At 39.7% G+C, this 23,704-nt stretch overlaps 1 protein-coding gene across 1 annotated transcript in view; it reads left to right on the top strand.

Moving 5' to 3' along the window:
• Positions 1 to 23,704, top strand: part of PCDH15 (protocadherin related 15) — a 477,232-nt gene that overhangs the window by 235,192 nt on the left and 218,336 nt on the right. Inside the window, 1 exon segment of the mRNA XM_032191027.1 lies at positions 19,784 to 19,892. Coding sequence (XP_032046918.1) covers positions 19,784 to 19,892 — 109 coding nt within the window.

Below are 23,704 nucleotides of genomic sequence, written 5' to 3' on the forward strand. Positions count from 1 at the left end.
AATCAAGCAAGCCAAACGGTCAAAGCCTCTTTGGTATGGAGGACGATGGCTGAAATATAAATATGGAGAGGCCTGGCAGATTGATTACATCACACTCCCTCAAACTCGCAATGGCAAGCGCCACGTACTTACAATGGTGGAAGCAACCACCGGATGGCTGGAAACATATCCTGTGCCTCATGCTACCGCCCGGAACACCATCCTGGGCCTTGAAAAGCAAGTCCTATGGCGACATGGCACCCCAGAAAGAATAGAATCAGACAATGGGACTCACTTCCGAAACAACCTTATAGACACTTGGGCCAAAGAACATGGTATTGAATGGGTGTATCACATCCCCTATCATGCACCAGCCTCCGGGAAAGTTGAACGATACAATGGCCTGTTAAAGACTACCTTGAAAGCAATGGGCGCTGGGACGTTCAAAAACTGGGATACGCATTTGGCAAAGGCCACCTGGTTAGTCAATACTAGGGGATCTACCAACCGAGCTGGACCTGCCCAATCAAACCTGTTACGTACTGTAGATGGGGATAAAGTTCCTGTAGTGCATGTAAAAAATATGCTGGGTAAAACAGTCTGGGCTACTCCTGCCTCAGGAAAAGGCAAACCTATTCGTGGAATTGTTTTCGCTCAGGGACCTGGATATACTTGGTGGGTGATGCAAAAGAACGGAGAGGTCCGGTGTGTACCTCAAGGAGATTTAATACTGGGTGAGAATAGCCCATGAACTGAATTGCACCATGTTAAATAGTATATTATACTGTATGTTATCACTACCATGATTACTATAGGTGACTAATTAGAATGTATGGAAAAGAGTGTAACCTGAGCATGACATAAATGGTATGGAATAAGGGGTGGATAGATGTCCTGGTTTCAGTTAGCACAGAATTAATTTTCTTCCTAGTAGCTGGTGGAATGCTGTGTTTTGGCTTAGAATGAGAAGAGTGCTGATAACACCCCGATGCTTTAATTGTTGCAGAGCAGTGCTTATACTAAGCCAAGGACATCTCAGCCTTTGCTCTGTCCTGCCAACGGGCAGGCTGGGGGGTGCAGTAAGAGCTGGGAGGGGACAGACCCAGGACAGGTGACCCAAACTAGCCAAAGGGGTATTCCATACCATCTGACGTCATGCTAAACAATATATAGGGGTGGCTAGCCGGGGGGAGGGGGCCGGACTGCTCGGGGTTAGGCTGGGCATCGGTCAGCGGGTGGTGAGCAATTGCATTGTGCATCACTTGTTTGTACATACTATTATTACTTTCGTATTATCACCATTGTATCATCATTATTATTATTGTTATTATTATTTTGTTATTTTTTTTTTCCTGTCTTATTAAACTGTCTTTATCTCAACTCACGGGCTTCACTTTCCATTTCTCTCCCCCGTCCCAGAGAGGGAGGGGGGAGGGTGAGCGAACGGCTGCGTGGTGTTTAGCTGCCGGTCGGGTTAAACCACGACAGAAGGGAAAGAAATTCATTGGCTTTCATATATGCAAAGCAAAATAAACCATCAACATTAGCATGCCCTGTTGATTCACAGAATCACACACACAGAATCACAGAATTTCTAGGTTGGAAGAGACGTCAAGATCATCGAGTCCAACCTCTGACCTAACACTAAGAGTCCCCACTAAACCATATCCCTAAGCTCTACATCTAAACATCTTTTAAAGACTTCCAGGGATGGTGACTCCACCACTTCCCTGGGCAGCCTGTTCCAGTGTCTAACAACCCTTTTGGTAAAGAAGTTCTTCCTAGCATCTAACCTAAAACTCCCCTGGCGCAACTTAAGCCCATTCCCCCTCATCCTGTCACCAGGCACGTGGGAGAACAGACCAACCCCCACCTCGCTACAGCCTCCCTTGAGGTACCTATAGAGAGCGATAAGGTCGCCCCTGAGCCTCCTTTTCTCCAGGCTGAACAAGCCCAGCTCCCTCAGCCGCTCCTCATAGGACTTGTTCTCCAGGCCCCTCACCAGCTTCGTCGCCCTTCTCTGGACCCGCTCAAGCACCTCGATGTCCTTCTTGTAGCGAGGGGCCCAAAACTGAACACAGTACTTGAGGTGCGGCCTCACCAGAGCCGAGTACAGGGGGACGATCACCTCCCTAGCCCTGCTGGTCACACTGTTTCTGATACAAGCCAGGATGCCGTTGGCCTTCTTGGCCACCTGAGCACACTGCTGGCTCATATTCAGCCGACTATCCACCATCTCTCCCAGGTCCTTCTCTGCCTGGCAGCTCTCCAACCATTCCTCTCCCAGCCTGTAGCTCTGCTTGGGGTTGTTGCACCCCAGGTGCAGGACCCAGCACTTGGCCTTGTTGAACTTCATGCAGTTGACCTCAGCCCATCGGTGCAGCCTATCCAGATCCTCCTGCAGAGCTTTCCTACCCTCAAGCAGATCGACACACGCACCTAACTTGGTGTCATCTGCGAACTTACTGAGGGTGCACTCGATGCCCTCGTCCAGATCATCGATGAAGATATTAAGGAGGACCGGCCCCAGCACCGAGCCCTGGGGGACACCACTAGTGACCGGCCTCCAACTGGACTTGACTCCATTCACCACGACTCTTTGGGCCCGGCTATCCAGCCAGTTTCTAACCCAACGAAGCATGCGCCAGTCCAAGCCAAGAGCAGCCAACGTTCCTAACGTTCAGCATTCGTCCTAGCATTCCTAACATTCAGAATTGTAACTATGAAGTAAATTCATCAAAACTTAGGCATATTTTGACAGAACATGCAAGTACATCTTAATGGGAATCATGAACCACTTGAGGAGTTCCAAGTTAGCATTGAGGATGTGGTTTGCATCAGACCAATAATTATGTCAAAAATCTCAGGTGCTATTTAAAACTTGCCTGTTATCTTTTCAATTCTTGCTTTAATTCTAGAGCCAATCACTTTTTTTTTTTTTTTTTTTTTTCCTCCAGGCCATTTCCCAGTCTCCTGCATCACTCTAGCCCAGCATCATGCAGTGACATAGTCATAGAGTTACAGTAAAATAACTGTGGTGCGTGGCCATTTGGCAGTTAATTGCATTTATTGCTAGGGCAATTTGGGACTGCCCCTTGACAGTACCTTCTGGGCCTCATAACCTATTGCAGTTGGGAGACCAAGAGATAGGGAGGAATTGGGTTATTCTGAAAGTGGGAGAAATGGAAACGCTGCCACAGGGAGCTGGGGTCACAATGGTACACAAGGGGCTAGTTTAATTTCAGCAGAGAAGGAAAAAAGGAGTGTGGAAAACAGAAGTCATTTCATCAGTGGGTGGAAACACAGGACACCCCTGTAAGTAACCAGGCTTAATTGGGCTGTACAAATCAGTTCTACGCTGATTACTGATAGCTAATTAGCATTGCAAGGGTTGTGATGAGGTATTTTTCAGTACCTCTGGGTACTTTAGAAACCATTGTTTCTAAAGTGACTTCAGTGCAATTCTTTCCTATCTGATGGTACAAATCATAACTCCTACTACAAAGAAAAGGTCCTGGAAATTTTCTCTTAGAGATTTTTTAAAATAAAACTCACTGCAAAACAGAGAAAACATGAAACATATTTAACTATACCAAGAGGTGTCTGAAACTAAAGGTTTTAAAACTTTAGTTTTAAAAGCAGCTCTTTGTTAAAGAATAAAGTTCATAAAATTATCCTATTTCTTTATTTCTGTATTTTTTTCCTTTCTTTTTCTTTTCTTTTTTACTGACATCTACCGACAGAAGACCCATGCAAACTATGAGCAAATAACCTTCCTTGAAGTTTCAGTATAACATATAGCCTTCATAGTTCAGCACAGTAAAAAATCAGTCTGAGCTTAAATGAATGTGTGTAGTTAAATCTACTTTAATAAAAACCTTTCAACCTATAAGGAGGCTGCTTTTTTCTCCTATGTGAAGGAGAAAATCTCATGGAAAAGCAAGAATGCTTTCCCTTGGTGAAGATGATTTTCTTCTTAAGTTTTCTTCTAAACGTGGCTGCTGAAAGACAGTGCGTGTCCATGGGGATGAACTGACTCCTACCAGCAGCCAAACCACCAGGAAGCTAAACATCAGGTTAGATTGCCAGTTTTTCTTGTCAATTTGATTTTTCTTTGTTAGATATGACACATTCAGAACTGCCAGTGTTCATGGCTAATTTAGGAAGTTGTTAGTTTCTGAACTACTTATATCTCAATGTGATGATTTTTTTTTTTTTTAAACAAAGATTTGGAATCTTTTATTGCAACATGGTAAAAGAGGCGTGCCAGCCTTTGGCTTACTTTGTATGCGTAGCCTAATGAGCTGTGCTTATGATTTAGCTGCAAGGAGCATCAGGAAATTATTTGAGACTTAGTTTCTAATTATTCCTTCCTCAGCAGAATAGATGCTCTCCAGTTGTTTGGGACTGATACTAAATGCTGTAAAGTTAGTTGTTTACTCTGTGAAGCACCAGCAGAATCCTAAGGTTGACCGTCTTGGTGCATTTGGATGCACCTGAAGAGATGAACTGATGGAAAACCACCCAGTGCCCCATGGTTGCCACCTTCTGCTAGGGGTGGTATTTGCATTCCATCCTCGAATTAGACTGTGGTTGAACTATGTTGTCCTCTGGCAACTTTCAGACTGGACTTTGGGTGTAGCTGGGGTTTGTGGCTTTCATCTGCAGGAGAGTTGCATGTTTCTCTTTCTCCTGGTATTTCTGGTATGGAAAGGAGGCTTTGCATTTAGCAGAGGTAGCTCTGCAATGATGCCTGGCACGGAGACTTATGCTGAGGTTGGAAGTATGTCTGGGCACTCTTAGAAAGTGTGTTGGCTGTTTGTAGAGATGCATCTTGCTGCCTAGCCTGTAGTTATGTTCTATCCCTTGCTTAGAAGTTTTGTTTTGTTCTTCTTTTTTCTTTTTTCTTTTTTTCTTTTTTCCCCTTCCATCTGTTTCTTTATCTCTTCCTATGTTATAAATTAACCTTAGCGTTGAATATTGATAGCTTTGAATACTGGCATGCATTTCTAAGTATTCAATACCTAGGAAAACAGCAATTTCCTTATTAAATGCATGTATATGCATGGTCATGTATAACTTTAAATACCTTCACATTGCATGAGGATCTCTTACGTTTACCAATAATGAATGCTGCATTCTCTGCACCTTATGGTTTTAGGGCTCAATAGGAATGAGCAGGAAGCTTGTTTAGGTTTTAAATAAATGTTTAGTGGGGAAGAACAACTTTTAACAGCTATTATTTCAGTTTCTACACAATTAGGATGACAACAAATGATTGAAGGTGAAAGCCTACTTTTTGTTACAGAATTCTGCAGCTGTTTCCTAATAAATATAAGAGCTCTACATCATGGAAAATCAGGCCCATAGTGCATTACAGGATTGGATGTGAACTTCTTGGTTTTAACAGTGTGCACGTTGCCTGCGTTTTCATAGGAACTCATCATACGTAATACCATAATCGCTTTGAATTTTCTTCACAAACACTCCTATTTCTGAGGAACTGTTAGACCAAATACCACTGGTGCATCTTTATTTGCTGCCTGAAAGGCTAATGTACTTTCTAGTCTGAATATTATATACTCGAATATTTATTTAGAAAAGCGTGGCTATTCTTGTGTTAGAGTAAAATCTCTAAGGAAGGATAAGGTGCTTTCAACTGCTGAGCTGTGAGTTGAATGAGGTCCCATGTATTTAACAGCCAAAAAAGGTTTGGTAGATAGTAGTGGTGTCACTTGAGCCATGCTACAAGAACTAACCAGAGAAACGCAGCGAAAAGAGGGACTGTATCTTAATGTCCTTGTCTTGTTTCTTATTCAGTAATTTAGAAAAGAATCTCTCTAGTGCCTGAGGCTTTGAATAGTCTTGCTGCTGCTGCTGGCTGGAAAAAAAAAAAAAAAAAAAAAAAAAAAGAGCAGATTGATGCATTTTTCAGTTATTAATGTTTCATTAGCAATTTAGGTAAAACCTGAGACTCAGATCAGGAACGAGAAAACGAAGATTGATTTCTGTGACAGATATGCATTCGTTGGTGTGTGTGTTTTTTTTTAATAGAGAAAGGCAAATTGTTTGTTATGGGCAAGTTATTTTCAGTATAGTTCAGCAGCAGGTAGCAATTTTTCTAATTAAATTTAAGCATAGATGCACGATGAACTGATAGGCAATCTTGAATTGTTTTGGAAGTTGGAAAGCAATTCAAAACCAATGATAAAATCCTCTCTTGGGGGTGGTTTACCTTCTGATGTTTGTGGATAAACTCTCCATGTGAATTTTTTCAATCTTTTCACAATAATTACAGCAATACAGAGGTTATCTGACTGATAATAAGTTCAAGGTAAAGGACAATGTTAAATAAGCAGTAGAGTTCACAGTAGATTTACTAGTGTAAGGTTTTTTTTAATAACTTGATGCCAGTGATTTTGAATTAACTATGTAAATGACACTTTGAGCTAAGTCAAAATGGACAGCTTTGACAAGCTATTGATTATCTGCTAGTGCATGATAAGGAGTCATAAAAGGAGTTTTAAGTCTTCTGTTGTGATTTTTCCCTGTTGTTTTCATGATTGATTGCCTATCTTCCATATGCAATCTCTTGATAAGTAGACCCTTTTAGTAGACCCCCCTTTTTTTTTTTCCCCCAACCCCTAAGGAAATGTCACTGAAAAGTAGTGAAGTATGAAAAGGTTAAAATAATAGAGATGTGACATTACAGGTAATTAATTTTCATGCATATGGGACGATGCCAAAGCAGTAAGGCTAATTCAAAAGCGTTATCAGTAAAATTGACAGTGACTTGAAGATGGGAACACGTGAAGCTAAGAACTACTCACTGTAATCTCTCTGAGCAGGCAGGCAAGCATTTCACTTGCTTGATATATTGATCAGGCAGGACAGTCACTGTTATGTATCTAGGGATAACTTGTGATTTTACATATAGATGCATTTTCAGATAGAGAACAGGTAAACTTGCCTACTTTCAACTTAAATAGCAAACAAAATCAGGTTTTTAGCCCGTAAAACACAAAGAATGTTTAAAGAATCCAGATGTTTCAGTTATTGAAAGCACTGTACTCATCGTCTGATTGAGAAAGTGGAGGTTTCAAGGGAAAAAGGATCAAGTTTGACTGAAAACGGAGTAGTTTTGGACAATATATACTCAAAAGTGAAATAGAAAGGAAAATAAAGGCTTCATTGCAAATAGTCATTGAATATTTGTATGGGGTGAGATAAACACTTTTCTTACCAGGAATTGGGTTATCAAGAGACCTGTGAATGCACTGTGTCTGTGGGATTCCTGGGCTGATGGTGATGTGCCAGAGACCTAATCTGGACAGGATATTTGGCTGATGGGGAAGACAGGCACATTTTCTAGGCATTTATCAAGGTGTGAAGTGAAATTTTATAGAGTTAATCTGAAGTCTGGTTCCTTTAATAATTGTGAGAAAAGGGGAATAAAATGGTAAAAATGACTGATTTGATCATATTCAGTTTTCTTCTTCTAGCTATGGAGATTAATTGCCTGATGTTTGTCATTTTATTTAGTAACTTACCGGGAACGCTGTTGGGAGAATATTGAATTCTTACAGATTTGTCAGACACTATGAAGAAAAAGGCTTTTGACTTCTGCTTGGAAGAAATAACTGTGCAGCTGTAATTAAAAGTCATTTCCTTTCAGAAATGAAGATGATGTGCTTTGATTCAAGCTTTGTTCTGACTGATCAGCCAAGTAAGGCAAATACATAAATATGGAAAAGAAATATCCAGGTTTCCTGGGTGGTTTTGATGTGCACAGTAGAACAGGTTTACTAGCATAAATCTTCTTCTCTTTGTAAGGGCAGAACTAATGCCACAGATCTGTTGGATTCATGAATTAGCAAAATTGATAAAGATCCTAGTCTTAGTTAACAGATCTTGCTATTTAATCCTTTTGTATTCTTTTTTAATTATTGAGTTTTCATTATAAATCTTGTTAGGGACAAAACAAACAAACAAACAAACAAAAACTGCCTTAAAATACTACCTTAGTATAATGTAGTTCATTTTCATGCAGCTTCCAAAAATAATTATGTGAGGACAGTAAAAGAAAAAAAAAAAAGTGTGATTCCTCACTTCTGTTGGAGATGCCACAACCCGGCACTTGGAATGGTCTTGCTTTTTGTGAAACCATGAAGGGATTTCAGAGATGAAATAACTGAGCCTTTCTCTCCTCAAAAACTCATGCTTCAGGAGAGGAAAGAGCGCCTCAGAAAGCATCGTCTCTGTCTCATTCTGAGCTCAGGCCTGTATCTTGAACATACAATCAATTGCTTGTGTGAATTAATTGCTGAATTGGATATTTGCCATGACAAAGAAGCCACTTTCACAATATCCACTTCTGTCTTCTGTTTCATAAAACAGTGTTTGTTACGGTATGGAGTTATTGTCAAAGAGGAAGTGTGTGTATTAATTTATTTGATCCTTAAATGTCATTTAGAAAAATTTAAAGGTTTTAAATGTTGACATTTAGACAAAATACATTTACAGTGATGCCTTATCAGTGAACTTCACTTCAGAAAAATTCTCATCCGTGTCGTAACATCTCTTCCTATAGAGATAATTATAATGTCCGTAGCTAGCTTACCCTATTAAACTGCAAACTAGTTGTTCATTAAGGGTTGTGAAAAATACTCCTCGTCATTTCATTGTCACAATACAGGGTGCAGGTTACATTAGGTGTTCAATTAATCAAGCAGTAATGCCTCAATTAAGGTTCTGCAGAGGGCTGCAGGCACACATCCTGAGTGAACTGGAGGTGGGAGCAGAAGCGCTGAGGTTTGTGGCTGCTCTGTTGTCACAGCTGTGTGCCATACCTAACTCCCCTCGAGCTGCTTTACCTAGTTTTGGGGTTATCATGGGCCTTCTGAGGCTACCCTGGGAGTCTCCTTGGAGATAGCTCTGGGTGATGCTACGATGCAGCGCAGTGTAGGTAGGGCTGTGTGCACATCTGCTCTGTGCTGCTAAGACTCGTGGAGAAAAACTGGAAAAAAAAAAAAAAGCCTAAAAATACTAAATAAATAAATAAATAAAAATAAAACCCTACCAGTCTAGCCTCAAGAACAGGAGGAAACTCCTTGTGAGCTGGAACGCCCTCTTCTGAAACAAAGCGATATGGCGAGTCTGCGCCCAGCTCTGCTTCCACACCCGGCAGCGCTGAGTGCTCGAGTTTAAAGGCAGCTCTGGTGGCTGGACAGCCGGGAGCTTGCTTTGCAAACAATTCCTCTCTTCATTCTGGAAGAGTATTGGGATTTGAGAAAAGATGTTGAAATTTTAGATTAAAATTCCACTGCACTTGAAAAAGATGTGAGGATGAACTTTATCTCATTTGGAAAAACAGAAGGGTAATACGAATGCCTTTTCACTTTGCAGCAGAATGTTTTATTGGTACAATAGACATTTTCTCATGCAAAACAAGTATTTGGGCATTGCTGGTTGCATATTTGTGCACATGATCTATCTACACAACTGCACAGATTTACTGAAAATTAAAGTATTTGAAATATACCCAGAAAAATTATTTTTATGGTCTTCTGTCTAAAAGTGGCATTAATGCCACTGTAAATGTCACCACTAAAGAAGCATATTAACGTGCTCATGATAATGGTGACAACTGAATTTGTATCTGTAGCAGGGCACTAAATTCCTGCCTACAGTGATTTCTTAACAGAGCAGCAAACTTCAGTGAGAAAAGGACTGTGGTGGGCACAGTTTGCGTAGGGTCAGGTCTTATGTAACTGCAGCTGGCATTCCACTGCCTGGACGAGAGTGCTCGTTTCTTTGCAGATACAGAGTAAATAATTAGTAAAGGAAATGTACATGTTTCTCACAAAACTTAGAGTAGTGTTCCACAGTGGTTTGTTTTTGTTGTTTTGTTTTCTGTCTTTTTTTTTCTTTTTAGCCCCAAATTTTAGACTGCTTTATCATCCTGATGGATGGGGATGCTGCTTGGCTGGAGATTGAACACTTTGAAATTTGCTCCCTTTAGAGACTTTTAATCTTGCTTGATGATTCCTCCAGGTGAGAAATGGCTCTACCAAAGCAGAATACTCAGCAGGAAGATACTAAATGGGTAAACACACAAAGCAATATTATTGTAATATAATATATGCTTAGATAAATCAAGAGAAAGAAGATCTGGGTCACATACTGACCCACTCATTTCTGTGTTCACCATTTCTGCATTTTAAGGGAATTGCTGTTTTGTTTTGCTTTTGTGTAGAGTCTAATTTTGTGTAGATTAATGCAAGATGGGTCCAACCCATGGTGCTAGTTCTTCCCCAGAGGGTTCTCCTATGTCGCAGTCAGCAGCACTGCCTTAAAAATCGGTACTAGAGAGTTGTTTTTTTTCTTTTGTTCCATGAACCTGTCTGATCCTTGAGCTGTGCTGAGCTTCCAGCACCTACTGAAAGCAGCAACTGTTGACACAGGTGAAAACTATCCTTTTTCCCCCTTTGAGATAACTGTGTTAAAAGGAAAACAAAATGGTGTTAATATGTAATAGACTTCTTTATTGTCATGAATTTTAGAATTTTTTAAAAGATCAGAAGTCATTATTTTAAAGTGTTAAACTGATCTTTATCTTTTTTTTTTTTTTTTTTTTGAATCTTTGTCAAACAGAAATAGGTGTATTTGTCTTGGGTTTTACAACTTGGTTTTATGCATCTGTTCTTTGGCCTTGTTATGAATCCTGAACAGAAATAATGATGATAATAAACCTATCATCAGAAATCTGAAAGATGTTCAAGGAAATAGGCTTCGTATTTTGCATGGAAAAATGTGAAATATCACAAAGGAAATGCTTATTGTTCTCTAATCACAATCATCACATTGTAACAAGGGGAACCTCCAAATTCAATTTCTGCTTTTGCCTGAATTGCACAGGAGATTATATGTGGATGCTGAGGTAGGAGGCCCGTTGCATAATGCATTTTGTTTAGTCTCCAGCACAGGTTCTCTGTTGGAGACATTTCTTATAAAGCATGTCAGATACAGAAAAAGCAATTTAGTGAGCACTGTGATCAGATCCTGATGAAATTCAATTTTTTTTGGACCTGCTGTTCCTGGAAGACATCATTGATAAAAATGGTCTCTATTTTCTTCTTTGTTCTGATTGATTATACTATCTTGCTGTTCTTTCAAAATATTTTCCCCGTCTAAGGTGGCTTGTTTTTACAAATAAATGAAAGGAATTGTATTTTTTTTGACAGCGTACTTTGTTAACAACACAATCTGTCAGGATATTTGCACTCTACAGTTTTCATTTCAGTAAACTGCCTAAACGTTGGACACAACAGAAAGCTAAGCACAACTACCATGGATTATGGGAACAGCCAAATAAGGCACTAAAAGCTATTTGACAATTATGGTGCTGAACTCAGAAAGCGGTTTGCTTGTTAATAGCCAATCTCCTGTCTTATTTTTTCTTGTCAGATAATAAAGCACTTTTTGTACCTCCAGGGAAGACATGAGAGGTGAGTTCAGATGTGTCAACTTCATAACTTACCACCTACTGTTGCTTATTGAAGGTTTTTAGAAATGAAGATAAACTTCTTAAATAGAAAAATTAGATTTATTTCAAACCATTCAATCTGCAGATCAACCCCTGTTATTAATTTCTGCTTACATGTGTTTGAACTGAACACTTTTTAATGATGATTTTGTAATACTTATTTTAATATACACGATTAATCACTGGTAGACTGTTTTAGCACAGTACCTGTGTACCTGTGGTATTGAGAAGTGCCCTTTTGCACAAGTGCTTCAGAGCAAAGCAGGAATTATCGGGAATGCTGCTAAATGCTACTCAAATCTGGTTTTCATATTGAGCATGGATGTTTCATACAGTCTGGTTGGACTCTGCCATATCGTCTGGTGGTAAGACGTACTTACAGAGCATAAGCCTTCAGGTGCACGGTGTTTTGAGCAAGAAGTATGGTTAGGTGAACTGGCTGCAAATGCTGGGTTTGAGGAACTTAGGTTTTGAAGGAGGTCTGTGTGTGGGGGTTTCCTCTTTCTTGGGGAACAGTTTTCGAGGTGCAGAACTGAGTATAAGCACGTTAGCTCCTGTGACAGTTGGATCACAACAATTTTCTGCTGGGGATTTGCTCTCTGTTCTGTGCTTCAGCTTCACAGTGCGTTTTAAATCTATATTTGTTTGGGGGGTGGAGGGGGAGGAGGGAATGCTTCTCTTTTTTGCATTGGCTTTCTCTTGAGATCTTAAGTGATTTTTTTATATATAAGTTGTTACTCTTAAGAGTGTGAAATTTCCCAAAGAAAACCCAAAACTAAAAAGAAAAAACAGGTGTTTGGTGTTGTGTACTGTCAAAGGGGCTCAGGAAATCCCATTCGCTCTGTATTTATGTACGTATTTGTCTCACGTCAGCTCAGTATCTGTACACAGGAAGGCAAGAAGAGAGGGTGAATGGTGAGACCTTGCAAATCCAAGATATGACATAACATAATCAATCTGACTAATGACAGATCTTTGGTAGTATCTCAGCTGAATATACTTTTTTTCAGAGTCTTTATTTATTTATTTATTTATTTTATTTTGGTTGGATATCTCATTAAAGTGTTTTCTGCGTATTAACAATATGAAAGTACTTCCTGACAGATTTGCGTGCATTAGGTTTTTGTCAGAGCCCTCATTGTACTGGCAAAGCATCTGAAGCAGCAGCAAGAAACGAGGTTGGAATGGTTTTGCAATTCTTCCTGCTGTTTTAGTACTGTGTGTTGGCAATAGTGTATGCATTTCCACACAGCATGGGTATCACTTTGCTAATTTCTGATTTACAGCTTGTATTCCAGCCTTGCACGTTCTTCAAGAAAGCACATGGAGAACCAGTATAACCATAATAATTCATCAGTTCATCAGAAACTTTAATACTATAGGGGGGTACCTTTGAAAGGGTTAGAGATTTCAGCACAGGATGATGTGTATCGCCTTACTAGATTATTTTTTTTTATTATTATTTCTATCCAGCAAAAAAGCTTTTCAACCTCACCTGCACAGGGATGAGAGTTCTGGCTTGATCTCTGAATTAAACAGCCTGCCTATGAATATCATGCATGTTGAAGGCCCTGGGCTTTACCAGGAGTCAACTGGTCCGTGTGTGCCACTGGTCAGAGCACCAGCAGAACACATATTTGGAAATGTATGGGAACAAGTGACCTGTAGTGATCTGTCACCAGTTCAGTCACATCATCTCTGCCGTTGTTCTTCCAGAGCTGGAAGCAATTCCTGTTGAAGTGCTGTCGTTTGAACTGACAGATCAAAATACTTACTTCTATTAAAATCAATGTCTTTTTTAGCATATCCCCAAGTAATAATAATAATTATCATCTGCCAAATCTGAATAAATTAGGCATGCTCTTTTCACAATTGAATATATGTTCTGCCTAGGGAAAAATGCACAGGGAAACATTTCATATTCTTCATTATTAGGTAATGTATTGAACTCCTTACAGAAGATGCTTAACTGTGTAGCATTTGCCTTTTTTATAAACATCCCGGATACCTCTGCGGAGGAGATTGTCTACGTATATATGAGTTAGAGCTTGTAGGACAATCAAATTGGTAACACAAGGCCTACTGCAACTTCAGAAATTATTTTACAAGAATATCAATTTATTTGGTAAGACTGAGATTTAGGACAGGTTTTCACAGCTGTGTTAGTAATGTATATGTTAGGCAAAGGTCAGCTAAACATGTCTGCCTAAGAAATGTCATGGCAAAGTGGCAGACTGAAATACTAATGCAAGCAAGCACTCCTGCTCTGGTAGGTTGTTGCTCAAGGGACTGATTTATCTTATGTTGGCCAACCTGGAACAATGCATACTTTCCGTATATTTCTTCCTCTTCTTTTTAAGCAATCTTTGATAACTTCTGGATAACGTAGTCTGCTGTGTGAATTAGTGTGTAGAAAATGCCTTCTCATAGTTGAAACTGTATTAATATTTAAAAATGTAGCTTTTGCCCCTTCTGTAAGTGGATTTGTAGAGGGATAACTCAGAAAGTTGAGAACTCCTCCTTTTCATGTAGGTTTGTCCCTTTCCAGCAGTTGGTGATGTTCCCTCCTGCCTGCGTAGTCGCTCTTGGTGCTGCTCCCAGGAGCACCTCAGGGCATGCACCCCCAGGCTGGCTCACCATCTGCAGTCTTCACCTGCCCTCAGTGAGGGTTGGTAAAGGCACTTCTTATCAATATATTACTTGCTCAAACCCACCAATATCCAAATTTTTTAATTAATTATTTTTTTGTGTTTCCTAGAACATAATCATTTTAGTTGCAATAAGGTGAAAAAAAAAAAAAAGTTGAATACATACATACATATATATATATACCTGTACAGTAAATCTCATGGAACTCAAACTCTAAAAATGTCATTTCCATTTTCTTCCCTTTCTGTCTTATCTTCCCTAGAGGAAGAAGTCCTCCATCACCATACACAGTTGGCAAGTTTAGCTTTGTGTCTCAGCTAGGCTGTGGAAAAGAGAGCAAGTCTGGGTTTTGACGTAGAGCTATCCTCAGACCTATCCGTGAAACTCACTAAACTTGTGACTCATAGCAAATGCCAGTCAGTGCTTTGTTTTTCCTTATGTAGTACATAGTCCTTGGTACTAACAGTGCCTTGAACAAGTCTGTCTATTTGAATTCAGTGTATCACTGTATGTGGTACAGCATGAGTAGCTAATTGGAAACCCTGAAGTGTTGTGCAGGTGTGCAGGTAGGTTCTGGTACGTCATGACTTCACTAAGTATTTAGTAACAGACAATATTGAGAGAACAGTGATAGATACAGGCAGAACTGAGTTACTGATATGATGGGTTTTAAGTCACATAAATGCTGTTGTTTAATACTGCATGGAGTCACCATGTCCTGGGGAGGCAGCCAAGTAAAACTACAGGTATGCAGAGTAAGTTCAGCTCTCACTCTTACGAGGTTGAAAGAGTTACTATTGCATTAACTACAGCTGAGTATTTCTGACTGCACAACTTTGAAAATCAGAAAGATAAACAAGAGAAGGTGGAAGGCTTTTGTGTTAGAAAGGTACATGAGTACTCTGAAGTTGCTGATCTCTTGCTTGGGTTTAATTATTGTCAGCAAAAACGATGTCCTGTAGGCAGCCTGCTGGCTACAGCACAGATTATTGAACGCTGCTGCAGTTCTTTTATTTATTTTAAAATATAATTATCACTTTATTTACAAATAAACCATTCAGTAAATGGCTTGTTCCTTTTCCTCGCTATCCTTAAGAGGCTAAAACCCTGTTGGAAGACTGCAGGTGGAGGTTTATGGCTTACTTTGCAAGCTTTGGGACTAATCAATAACTTGCTGGTTTAAAGATCTCTTTCTATAGATTGTTTCATGAAATTTTCAGGTAAGAAAAAACAGGGAACCTTTACCATCTATTATTGTTTTTTTATACTCATTAACATGTTATCTCTCTTAGACGTCTGTGATCTAGCCATGTGTCACTGTCTGAAATAGATCATCTGTGTGTGCATGCTGAAACTGAGTGGCAGGCAGAGAAGGAAAGGAGTGCCTCAGAGGTGTGGTGGCAGTCTGTTCGCTGATGAAAGCAGCAAGAGTTTGCGTGGTTAAGTGTGTTCACAGATGTATGCAGGAGAACTGCAAGTTTCCTCTCTAGTGAAATGTGGCTTTAGCTTTCCTTCCAAATAAACGGGATTGTTTCAAGCAGACCTGGCCCTGTTATTGGTTTCTCTGATGAACAGAAACAATTTGCAGCCAAATTGTGGCTAACCACGTAGGTCAAAGAGCAAGACACAAAAAGAGCTTAGGAAATTAATACAAGCTTTGTCTTGGCATTTAGTATAGCTGGAAAAAAAAAAGCATTTGAATGAACGTTTGCTGTGCCCTTTCTAGGGCCAGAAAGTATTATAGCCCTTTTGAATTTGTAATAGTAATGTCAAGTCATTTTCCAGTCCTCCTCCCTGTGACAAGAGTAGCTGCTGCTGCTTCTGGAAGTGTGTACCATTTAGTGATGGGCACAATTTGATGACATTTGTGAATAAACACGGTGGTATCCACTGTTCATTTCATAGTAACTTACGAGGGATCTTTTGTTGAAAAGAGCTGAGGGAAAGATTCCCAGTGCTCCGTCCTCATAGCCTGCAGGCGATAACATCTTACCTGATTGCAGTGAAAAGGATGGTTGCTGGCACTCAGCAGCCTCCAGACAAAGCTGAGAAGATTCCTCTGTATAGGAATGCTGCGTTTTGACTTGCGCATTTTGACTTTTTACTCTTTTGATTGTTCAGTCTACAGTATCAGTGAGTATTCTGGTTTCCAGTGAGTCCTGCAAGGCATCAGAAAAATAAATTGGATTTCCAACTACTCCCTTATTTTTTCTGAGCTCTCCCTTCCTCCTTTATTTTTCGCCTTGATCACCTGTTGGTGCTGCAGACCCTGGCAGGCTTCCTGTTGCAGTTCTGTTTGAGGAAGAAATTTTTTAATTTTATTGTTTGTGATATAATTTCTAATGTATTTTATTTATTTATTTATTTGTATTATTGAACGCCAGGAAGTCTGTTAGTACCAAACCCAGCAACTGAGAGATCTCTTCCCTATTGAGGAAAGAGTAAATAAATGACTGCATATTTTACCATAGTACTGTCAGATCTCCTTTTTTTTTTTTAGAAAAAAAAACACACCTGTTCCTGCCAGAGCTTGTGAACCCTTTTATGTACTTCATGAGCATGTGACTGGTTTTGAAGGACGCCTGGTTATTCTGAGCAGTTTCCCTGTGTTGCTGCTTAGTCGTGCTGACTCCCCTTGCCCTTTCTCAAGCTTGACTCGATAAAAGCCACACGAGCTTTTTGTTTGCTTCCGATTGAGTGTCCTTAAGCAGTCGTGCCCCCCTGCAAACATTCTACTTCTTCAGCAGTCTTTTTTCCCCTCTTTTTAATGAGTTTCCACCATTTTATGGAGCGCTCTGTTGAGGCTGCTTGTGACAGTGCTTTTGTGTGCGTGTGCTTTTCAAGGAAGCTGGATGTAAGAAGCAGTGGTGGCTGCACAGACCTCGTTCTGCAATACCTGAACTGGGTTGTGCCCACTCGGTGGAGCTGCGAGGAGGCTCTACCCCCTCTGCACAAGTCCAGAGCCACCTTTGTGGAGATGTGCCTGTGGCCTTTCTCTCCAAGGGCCACACAAAGCCTGGTCATTTCTTGGAGTGTTGTGCTGGTGATGGCGGGTGTTGTCGTTGTGTCCACTGCCTCCAGCCACATCGGCAGCTGTGAGCACCTGCTAAAGCCTTTTCAATCCCAAAGTGCCATGAAAGGAAGAAATATCCCTAGATAATAACAATGGTTATTGTCTCTGTTGATCAAAGCATACTTTGACTACAAATATTTAATTATTTTTCATAAAAAGTATATGTACAACTACTAGAAAGATCGTAAATGTGCAAATTCATTAGTGTACTTAATGGGAGTGTCATTGGTGCAGTTATGTTTTCATAGTTCTAATTCAAGTGAAAAAGACACTTTCATTATCCACAGATTATTAAAACAATAGGAAAGTACCTTTAGCTTTGTTTCAAGGCACATCATTTTATTTAATTGAAATCTGCTTTAAATTATCCCTAGGCATTTCAGCTGTCTGTGACTGATTGTGTTGTGTGGTATCTTCTAGTTCATGAGCAGCCTGCTTCAGAGTGTGTACAATACCTAGAAAACCAACTTGTGTGGTGCATAGAGTAAAAGAGAGTGGATTTCATCTTTCATTCTTTGTTTTCTCATACAACTCATTCTGTTCAATTGATTGCTTTGGTTTGGAGGAGTTAGTGTAATGGTGGCACTATGGGGTGTTACATATTGTTCAAGTAAAATCTCTTTAATTTCAAATGTGTTTTTTCTAAATGCTGCTTTTGAGCTTCTCCTTGAATTGGGAAGTAAAGCGAGTGCATGTCCTTGCTATCTGAATTATACATCCACAAGGTATTATTTTAGTGTACTTTCAGCAGCCAGGTACAGCTGACAGCTCATTATTGACAAGGTTAGATCCATTGCTGTTTCTCTAGCATAGACTGAGACATTTCAGCTTGACCTGCAATATTGTAATTGTGACTTAAAAATTTAGCTAGTCTTCGCAAATGATTTATTTTGTTGTGGGCATATTTTTATCCATAATCTAGATTTGCCTGCAAGTGCTTCAACTGATCTATGACTTCAAAAATAGCATCTTTTTGTCTTGGACACTTATGCATAATCTTGTCTCTCAGCGTGTAACTTCTGTGCAGTCCTAAAGCATTTTAAAAATTCAAATGTATGTCAAATATATCTTCTTCTCTCTTTCTTTATGCCTATTTTGAGCCCATCTTCCTCATTACACTTTTAAGAGTTTAATTTTTTAAAGAGTCATAAGTGGAAGCAAAGGACCTCTTCCGTTCGTTAAGAGCTGTGGAAGAAGCCCTAAGCAGAGAGCCGGGAACCCAAGGGAAGGGACTTCTGGGGGGCAGACCCTGGGCAGAGTAGTTTGTGTGTTGCTGCAGACAGCCATGTGGCTCTGTATCCAAAATCATAAGCAGGAGGTATTAGCTCTCCTCTCACAGGTTCCCTTGCATCCATCTTGTCTTGTTTTCCTCCTCCTGGCTCATCTCTTTTCCCTATAGATTTACCGAGGGCATCGCTAGCACTCATGTAGATTTCTTCTAGATCTTAGCAGAGGGGTTACTAAAGGCTGTGCCAAAACTTGACCAAGCATGGACTCGTCTCACTCCTATTCTTATGCTAAATTTCAAGTTCCCTCTTGCAGAACGTGGAGTGTTAGAAATCTCCAAAGCAAAGACTGCCAGGTTTAGTCATATGTGGAGAAAAAGGTGACTGGCTTTTCATAGAGGTTATTGAACAGTTTGGCCATGCAATTAAAAGCTACAAGAAGGGGAGAGGAAAGATTGGGACATATTTATTAATGGAGTAGCTACTTTTCTAGGTGACTGAACAGCCAAGGTTACTGAAACTGTTCTTTTTGCGCTGGGAATGCCAGCACTGGTGTTACCCCTGGAGAGTGTGCTGGCATAGGGAAGCTTCAGAAGACATTCAGAGTTACAATGAAGGCTTCGTGCTGCAAGTAGATACAGGAATGCTCTGAATTTGGTGGGTCACGAAACAGGAATACAAATAATAAACAAGAGGAAAGCCTTTGAATAGGATAAGAAAGCCTGTTTATCTTGTTTTCTGTTTCCATGTTCAGTGTGCGAGATCACCCCACTGCTCCATCCTGGTGTGCATTATTGCAGTACGAATCACTGTAGTGTCTGTCCAAACTTTTCAGATGTGCCTGTCCCTGAAATGTCTGGTACTTTGGCTTGAATTTATTTTGTAGTATAAATTCTTGTATCGTTCCTAATGATTCTCAAATAGGATTTATTTTTATTTCTTTTCTTTAAAGCATTTGCTGTATTTCACTGCTGTGATTATGTCTCAAATGTCTGATTCAAGGGACTATTTATAGTAGCATAGTCAAGCATTTGCTCGAACATTTATGAGCTTAGAGCCTTTCTTCGAAGACACCATTGTAAGACAAAATGTATCAAAAACACAGAAGATCACTGTAGAAATATATACATTATCTACATACTTTTGATTTCAATGAGATATGTGCTGTAAGTATTCTCTTAAATACATGAGTACTTTTTCTCCTATAATTTCAGCAAATATCCGTTACAGTGGGATGTTTTTGTATTAAACCTAAAGACCTGCCTACTGGCTTTCTAATTTGTTTGAAATCTATCTGATTTTTCATTTCAGGCACATGTGAACCCTATCAGTGTCACTCCACCCATACAAGCCATAGATCAAGACCGAAACATCCAGCCTCCTTCTGATCGACCGGGCATCCTCTATTCCATCCTAGTTGGTTGGTGTCTGCTACTCTTGCTATCACTCATGATTGGTCGCTTTGCTATGACCAGAGAAAGATTGACTGGGAATGTGGAAACCTAATAAATTTTGTGGTTAGTGGGATGTTTGAAATCATTGTTTACCTATTTATGTTTAACTGTGATGTAGAAGTTATTCCAAATGGCTGCATTATTTTTTATTTGTTCAGATTAGATTCAGAAGTTTCTGATTTGGCCAATGGAGCAACATAGCAAGCAAAAGGAGAGAGACTTGTCTGTGCTCATAGCTATGTTGCAATGCATTTTTTTCATTCACAGGTGCAGAGACAGTAGTGTAACAGATTTCTACAGAAAGGCAATAAGAGCAGTTTCCTTCCAAAAGTCTCCTGTCACAGAGCAACTTAAAGGGTCTTACTGCATTCAACTTTAATTTGGTGCCTGTGAGCTTGCATGCTTTCTTTCCCTTGTGGCTTTTTTGTTGGTTGGCTGTTTTTGTTTTTAGTTGACATTGCTCTTTTCTGGTCAGAGAGGGGTGCAGTTGTAGCAAGAGTTCAGAGATAGATACTTCGCTAGGGGACATCTTTTATTCTGCTATTTATTTTACTCCTGCTACTTTCTTCTGTTTGGCATCTGTTTCAAATTGCTTAACTTGTATGATTTAATAATGGAAAGCCCTAAGGCGGTGGTTTGCAATTCCAGTTCTCCACCTGCCCTGTTCTTCACAGAGACTTAACACTGTAGTATTTTCCCTACCCTGTGTCTATCACGGGAGTTGAGAATTTGTATTTTGTGTAACTGCATCAGTTTCATGTTTACTGCATTAAACTGCAGCTATGTGGACTTCTTGCTGTGAAAGTATAAATTTTAATTATTAGCATACTGATTAGTTTTACTTGTCTTTAAAAAACAAACAAACAAACAGGATTCTGTATACGATAGGTCTGTTGTGAAAGGGGAAAAAAAGCAGGTTTGATGGATTGGTATGTCTGTTATTTTCAGGACTATCTTCAGAGGGTACAAAAGAATGGCTGCCATACCATGCAGAGCTGGCCAATGCTTAAGGTCATAGGAAACTGTTAACGTTAAGCTTCACTATGATTACAAACAACACCACATTTTTAGGTGATTTTGACATATTGGACACTGTCTCCAAATGAATTGCTGCTAGAGAGCCGTCTTGTGGCTTACTTTGTTAAGGAGGTTTGTAAACATTTGTAGAGCAAATGCACCAAGTACTTCTATATGTGGAAACTGATTTGGTTTGTTTATAAGTTCAGCTATTGACAGTTATGTCCAAGTGCAACATTTAGCCCGTTCGTTTAATGTTCTTTGAGTAACTTGCAAAGTTCATTAGAAGGTTTACTTAATAAAAATTGTGTTTATTAACATGTGATATTTTTAATGTTTGAGTGATTGTTGTGACCTGGAAGAGATAATTTAGAAACATGCATTATAGCAGTCTGATTTTTTTCGTTAATGTTCATTGGAAAGGCTACTCTTTTTTTTTTTTTCTCATTTTTGAGCCATGGTCTTCAGAAGGATTTCTCTTTAGTTTTTAAGTCCATCTTCATTTTGCCAGTATGCAGTGCTATTTATATTGTAGCCTTTACTGAAGAAAATTTTAAATAGTTTCACAGGAAATTAGGCCTTGCAGATATTTCTCATATGGATTTTCCCTTGCTTTAGATCTAAATGTAGTTCTTTATATGCTCAGATATGTCTTTTTTTAAACACTGGGAGGTCTGAACTGTGAATACAGAATGAGAAAATAAGCTACTTACCGAAATGAGATTGATTTTGAACTTTACTTGATTTGACTGAGTTCTAATGTGGTGGTTCTTTTACCCTGCTTTCTTCCTTCTGCTGCACACCTATACAAGTCAAGTCCTGGCACATGCTTTGGGCACTGTGGATGTTATATATGAATTCTGCACATCTTTCTTGATATCTTTAGGATATATTGTCAAGAAGTCTTTCTAACAAAGCCCAGCATCACTGCAGTGATAAGTCGCTTTCACCTGATGTGGCCTACTAACCTCGTCCTTAAGTGCTCATAAAGATCTCTGCCTGTCGTGGTTTCAAGGTAACTGGCCTTTCAAGTGTCAGGTAAATGCTTCAGTGCTGCTTTCACCAAACGTCTTTCCTGTGAGGAGGGTACAAGTGAACCTCTCCAATTCTGAGAACAACAGGTTCCCCTGCAATCCATTGAAAAGGAGTTAAGAAACTCACTTGATGAAGAAAATGCCTGTGAAAGTTGCTACACATTCACGCGAGCATAGCACTGCTGAAGACAAATGTAACTTGAGGGTTAAGGTGCTTGTGAAATGAAGAAATAGCCCAAGCTCATCATTTTCTGCTTGCTCTGACCTCTGAGTGCAATCCTTTAAAAGGATATATCAAGATGTCTGAAAGTGCTTATTCAAGTAGTTATGGACTCGTACTGATAAAATTATAGAAGTTCAAGTCTTAAATATTCCTAAAGGTTCATTCTAAGATTAGAGCACTAGTTTCAGCAGAGTGGTAGTGGGGTTGTTGTCTTCTGTTTCAAGTATTGGCTAATGTACATGAAGAAAGTACTTCAGAAAAGAGAATCGAACTGTAATAATTCATCTCTTATGCTTTGATATCTTGGAAACCTGATGCTTGGAATTTTTTTAATGCACAAATTTTTGCATTCATTGACTTTAAGGAACTTTAATATGCGCGAGTCATTGCAGTAGATCCACACGGAGTGCCTGGCATCCCTCTGCATGTAGCGTGTGCATTAGAAACAGTGTAGGACCCAACCCATCTTCTCAGTTGCTCTCATCTGCAGCCTTACCCCATTTTGTTCTTTTGTGCTAACTACATCATAACCCTGTGCTGCACTTGTTCTGCATTTACTACTCAGTCCTATGTGAAAGTCTACCCTGGGTTGCTTTTGTTGGTATTTTTAAGGCTTTCTTTTCTCCGGTCTGGTCCTTCAGAAAAGTCATTTTTTCCTTTAAATCATCAGCTTCTGGATTTGACCATGGAACTGTGTCTGTGATTTCTTCTACCAGCTTCAGAAAATTAACTGTTCTACTTGTTTGATCTTTAAACAGAGACAAAAAACGCAGCAACATGTTCAGGGATTTCTCTCTAACCCTGTAAGCTCCCTGATGCACAGCAAGAAGGTGAAAGCCTTCCTCAGCGCCACGAAAAGCACTCTTCACATTGTGGCCATTGTCCTGTCCTGCATGATCATCCTAGTTACGGCTGTAGTAGGCAATTCCTCCTTTCTCAAAGCAGTTCAGGCAGCAGCATAGACTGAGTGTTGCTCTGCTCTGTCAGGGTGCAACTGTTTTTGTGCAGGAGCAGTTCCTGGAAAACTTTGCTTTCAGTGTGTATGTAAGGCATCCTGGAGTTTGGAGACTTCCTGTGGTAGGCAGCACCTAAGCAGGCATTATTGACTAGGATTTAGGCATTATGTTATACTCTATCTCATATGTTATACTCTAATCTTTCCTGATTGTCCTCCTTGCTGTCTCCCTCCCCCCTCCCAGATTCTTTTCTGGTGTCTTTATACAATGTTAGCTTTATCTTCCCTGCTGCAGATCACCTTGTGCCTCTTACAGCCATCTCCATCCTCACTTATGTATTTGTTCTCCTTCAAGGAACTCTGTTTTCTTCTTTCTTTTCTTCTTTATTGGTGCTTTTATAATTTTATCCCTAATTTCTTGATTTTTTCTTAACTCTCAGCATCAACCCATCTGAGTGCAGCCTCCTAAGAGTACAGCAATCTGTTATCTGCCATGTGCTCAGAACTGCTGCTGGATGCCTGGTGCTCTTAAAAAATTACATTTGTTAA

Source organism: Aythya fuligula, chromosome 7, assembly GCF_009819795.1.
Source record: "Aythya fuligula isolate bAytFul2 chromosome 7, bAytFul2.pri, whole genome shotgun sequence".
Lineage (NCBI taxonomy): Eukaryota > Metazoa > Chordata > Aves > Anseriformes > Anatidae > Aythya > Aythya fuligula.